This window comes from Culex quinquefasciatus, chromosome 3 (genome assembly GCF_015732765.1).
Source record: "Culex quinquefasciatus strain JHB chromosome 3, VPISU_Cqui_1.0_pri_paternal, whole genome shotgun sequence".
Classification (NCBI taxonomy): Eukaryota; Metazoa; Arthropoda; class Insecta; order Diptera; family Culicidae; genus Culex; species Culex quinquefasciatus.
In genome coordinates, this window is record NC_051863.1 from 158,055,264 (window position 1) to 158,059,832 (window position 4,569).

Genomic DNA, 4,569 nt, shown 5'->3' on the forward strand with positions numbered 1-4,569 from the left:
TTGGATAAATACGCAGAGTGCTGAAAAAATCAAGTTTTGCAACGAGTTCCATACACCATTTTTTGCAATTCCAAAAAACACACACTGAGTGAAATTTTATTTCAAATTTTCATGTATTTTGTCAATAAATCGTTTAAATCAAAAAATGTTGAAAAGTGTTACTTTTCGAAACAAGTGCTGAAAAGTTCAACTTTTCAGCACTCATTTGAGTAGAACTTTTCAGCATTTATTTTGAAAAGTGTTGCTATTCGATTCTGTTATTTTTGGTACAGAAAAGTAGGCTATTTCGTCGTTCAAGAATGACAGGAAAAGTAAATAGTTTCAAGACGGAATTGCAAAAAAACTATTTTTTGGCTAGGCCATACAAAAAAAGGTTAATCAACAAATTTTAAACAGAAAACTGTTTTCTCCGCATTCCTTTTTTCCAGGAATGAACAAGGATGGAAACTTTTTTTAAAAATTATAAAAGATAATTTTGTTTGAACCTAAAATTGGCTATGACTCAAAAAACAGTGCACTTTTGCAATATTTTACAAAACTACTTTTGATTTGGAGTTCAATTTTGAGACTAAATATTATTTTTCAATTATTTTTGTATGCATATGGGTAACTCACACGAAATCGGGAAAAGTTGCCCCGACCCCTCTTCGATTTGCGTGAAACTTTGTCCTAAGGGGTAACTTTTGTCCCTGATCACGAATCCGAGGTCCGTTTTTTGATATCTCGTGACGGAGGGGCGGTACGACCCCTTCCATTTTTGAACATGCTAAAAAAGAGGTGTTTTTCAATAATTTGCAGCCGGAAACGGTGATGAGATAGAAATTTGGTGTCAAAGGGACTTTTATGTCAAATTAGACGCCCGATTTGATGGCGTACTCAGAATTCCGAAAAAAACGTATTTTTCATCAAAAAAAAAAACACTAAAAAAGTTTTTAAAATTCTCCCATTTTCCGTTACTCGACTGTAAATTTTTTTGGAACATGTCATTTTATGGGAAATTTAATGTGCTTTTCGAATCTACATTGGCTCAGAAGGGTCATTTTTTGATTTAGAACAAAATTTTCATTTTAAAATTTCATGTTTTTTCTAACTCTAAAAAAATAATATTCTTTAAAAAATCGTATCCAAAAACACAAAAGTTGTCACTTTTTGTCCTATCAAAAAATGAAAAAAAGATCGAAAGAGGTAAGGTTTGTCAAATTTGAATTAATAATAAAATGTTATTTTTTAGAGTTTAACTTATTTTTGCTGAATAGTCCCGATTATAACCCTCAACTTTGCCAAAAATCTCAATTTGATCAGAAATTCACTACTTTTCTATGGGCAGCCCCAAAATTTGCGTGGAGACTCTTCTAATCTAATCTAATCTAATCTAATCAGACCCTAGCGCAGCCAATCTTTCGAAGGGATCCTGGAGAGTGCCTTAGGTCTTGTCATTTATTAACATTTCGTCGCCATCGTGCTAACTTGTCGTACGTGAATTTTGGGCCAAATTGAGTTAAGAACGCCATATTGTGCAGCTCACAATGCCTCACCTTTTGACCGTCACAGATCCCCAAAATTCGATTTCAATCCTGAGATATTCAACAAAAACCGAAAAAACTCCGTGCATTTTTGTCACTTTACATATGAAAGTAGTTTCAATCTTGTCGTGCTATCTCGTAACTCCCTGAAAATTGATGTAAGTGCGACAATTGACTAAAGGGATTTCAGGTCAGAACGCGTTTGACGCACGTACAAGTTAGACTATAGTCCATAAACATTTGTAATTATAACTCGGGACTCAAGCAACCAACTTCAACCAAACTTTGGGACAATGCACAGAATGGTGAGCCAAACAAAACGTGTTTGTTATTGTGCTCTCGTTTTTGAATATTCAAGGTCAAACATTTAAACGCGTTTTTCTCGGAACGTCAAAATGGCGGGTGCGACAAGATAGCACGACGACGTCGATTTGTAGTGCGCCATTGCATTGAAACATCACAAGCGTTAAAGCGGCCAGGCCTACTGCGTAAAGCCGTTTCGCAGAGATGACCCGTAATTGGGTTGAGTTTGAGCAACAACACAATTCAGAATCGACAGGGGAGGAAGAAGCGTGGGGACACACCACAATACGCTCCGAGATTTGGTTGTATTCGTTGGGAGCACCATGCTAAGATGGTTTGGTACTCCGGGACCATCTGGGATGGGACATTGTATTTCCACGAATGCCCTGGACACTATTTGCCGTGGTTATAGCGCCAAAATTGGAGTGGAGACTCTTCATGAAAAAATTAATGATGCAAAACGGCTTATTTGGATATAAGGAATCGATGGGCAAAGTTTCATACAAATAAAAAAATATTAAAATTTAAAATCAGTTTTATTTTTGCAAAGTTCTAGAGAACTGAAAATTGGTTTACAAAATGATTTTTGGCTATGTTTTAGATAGATCTCCGACTAGTGGCGGGGGCATAAACATTCTTCAACCTTTCAATTCTCCACGATTTATGCCAGAGCTAGGGTAAGTTCTCGTATGTTTGGCAGGTTAAGCTCTCGCTCCTAATTCCATCCAATTTTCTATTTTTCACTACTTAAACAACTAATTTTGAAAAACTTTTTATAGAAACTTGCTTGCTCACTTCTTATTGAGCTATTTATCACTCGATTTCAGTTGAAAACGCTTTTAATTGGCTTTAATTGAATGTCAAAGTTCTGACCTGCCAACATTAGAGACACGCTGGAATTAGATGCTGTTCCCCTGCTTTGACTATTTCCATCCTATTTCTTTTGTATGAACAGACGCTGAATGTGTGTGGAGACATTCGTGGAGAAACCAATAACCAAATAAAAAAAAATACAAAAAATAATACTGCGGAAATCTTTTGAAAAGCTAGACAACTTGTCAAAAGATAAAATTACACTTTTTTAAATATTTATGAACTATTCGCGATTTTGAATGGTTTTTCTGAATCCTAGCGACACTACTGATATGAAGATCCATCAAGTTTGCTCTTTCTTCGAACGTTTGTAGAAGATTAGCTAGCAAGGCGCCTCTTTCTACTAAGCTTGGAACTTGAAACGTTTTGTGATGAGTAAATTCCAAGAAATGAAACTTTCTCGAGCAACTGACCCTAGTCAACTCATGTAGTTTTTAATTATTTATTCGTTACAAAATCATAAAATCACAATACAAATTTGCTCAGCAAAATAAACAGTTAACTACACACAATAAATAAACATAAATTACAATTTTCATTCTTCACGAGCATCTTCCTCAATTTCACCTTTCTTCTCACTTTCATACAAAATAACATGAATTTGCTGTATCAAACTGGACGTTTCCAGCTCGGCTCGATCTTTCGCATTCATTTCTTCCGCAATTTCTCCTCCAAACAAAACCTTCACATCAATCACCAGCTCAACCCGGTTGTCCTCGTCGATCGTCAGCTGGAACTCATCCTCCAGCTCGTCACCGTCGTCCTGCTCGGTGTCCGGCGGCACTTCCACCAGGTGCGTCACAAACTTGCGCAGCTGACGGTCGTAGTTCGGATGGTACTCGTCCCCGTACAAGATGCGGTACGTTTGGCCCAAGAACTCCTGCAGTGACGGAACGGGGGCTGGTTGGAGGGAGTTTTGGCCGTAGATGATTTCGTCTTCGGGGGGTTTGTAATTTGTGGTGGTGAGGTCCTGATTGTAAAAGTTAATCAGTCACTTTGCTTTTAGAGTTGAAGAATCGCTTACCATTTTATTACCAAATTATTCGAACTCGACATGCAACACACAATTTAAGAATATTTGTACACAACTGAGCCGTCAACCAAACTGAACAACTATTGTTTTATTCGATGAATTCTTTGTTCGATGTTTTGACTCTGGATAGGGTAACTCACTCTTGTAAGTAAGATGAAATGGGTGCAAGCGAATGTTTGTATTTTGAGACTTTGCCCATTGAACATATAATTAATTACAATCATTTCAATTTCACGTGCCACAGCCATGTCAAAAATGAGATGCTTTCATTAGAAAAGAAAAACTGCACACTTCAGCCGAGAATAACGCCAAGTCATTCAACATCGCCGAAGAAACGCCAACGCGCGCGCTCCAACTTTTACTACTGTAAAATGACTCCAATTTGAATAATTAAAGCATGATGCTGTCTGGAAACTTTTTGGCACTCTGCACTCGCCTGTTACACTGCCAGCCAGCCAGAGTGCTCTTTGAATAGAGTTGAAACTTCTTCGCTCGCTGAATAGAGGCAGTCGTCAAAAGGAAACTTATCGCACTAAAGTCCTACGATATTGTGTACAAACGCGAATATATTTCAGCTATGGCAACTGTTGCTTAGGGTCGCTGAAATATTAACCACGTTCCCAGCGGACCATTACCGGGAGTATTCTTCCCCGATTTGGACAGGATTCTCCGCGCTTCTTGGTACTGTTACATCAATGCTACGCGAAACTGCAGCTATGCATTCGGGAAGAGGCAGGGTGGTGCTTTCTCCTTCAATGATAGCTTCGAAAAATGAAAAGTGAGAGCCACCCCAGTTCATTAAAACTACGGGAAAGTTGTTGCTTTCCCATTCATTTG

General features: G+C 37.9%; 1 protein-coding gene across 1 annotated transcript; it reads right to left on the reverse strand.

Annotated features, from left to right (window-relative positions):
• Positions 1-3,130: 3,130 nt before the first annotated feature.
• LOC119770003 lies at positions 3,131-3,908 on the reverse strand. The gene is made up of 2 exons (XM_038264025.1): positions 3,724-3,908; positions 3,131-3,669 (listed from the first exon to the last, which is right to left on the reverse strand). Exons 1-2 carry the CDS (start codon positions 3,724-3,726, stop codon positions 3,235-3,237), a joined length of 438 nt encoding a protein of 145 aa, XP_038119953.1. The 5' UTR covers positions 3,727-3,908; the 3' UTR covers positions 3,131-3,234.
• Between the last annotated feature and the right edge of the window lie 661 nt (positions 3,909-4,569).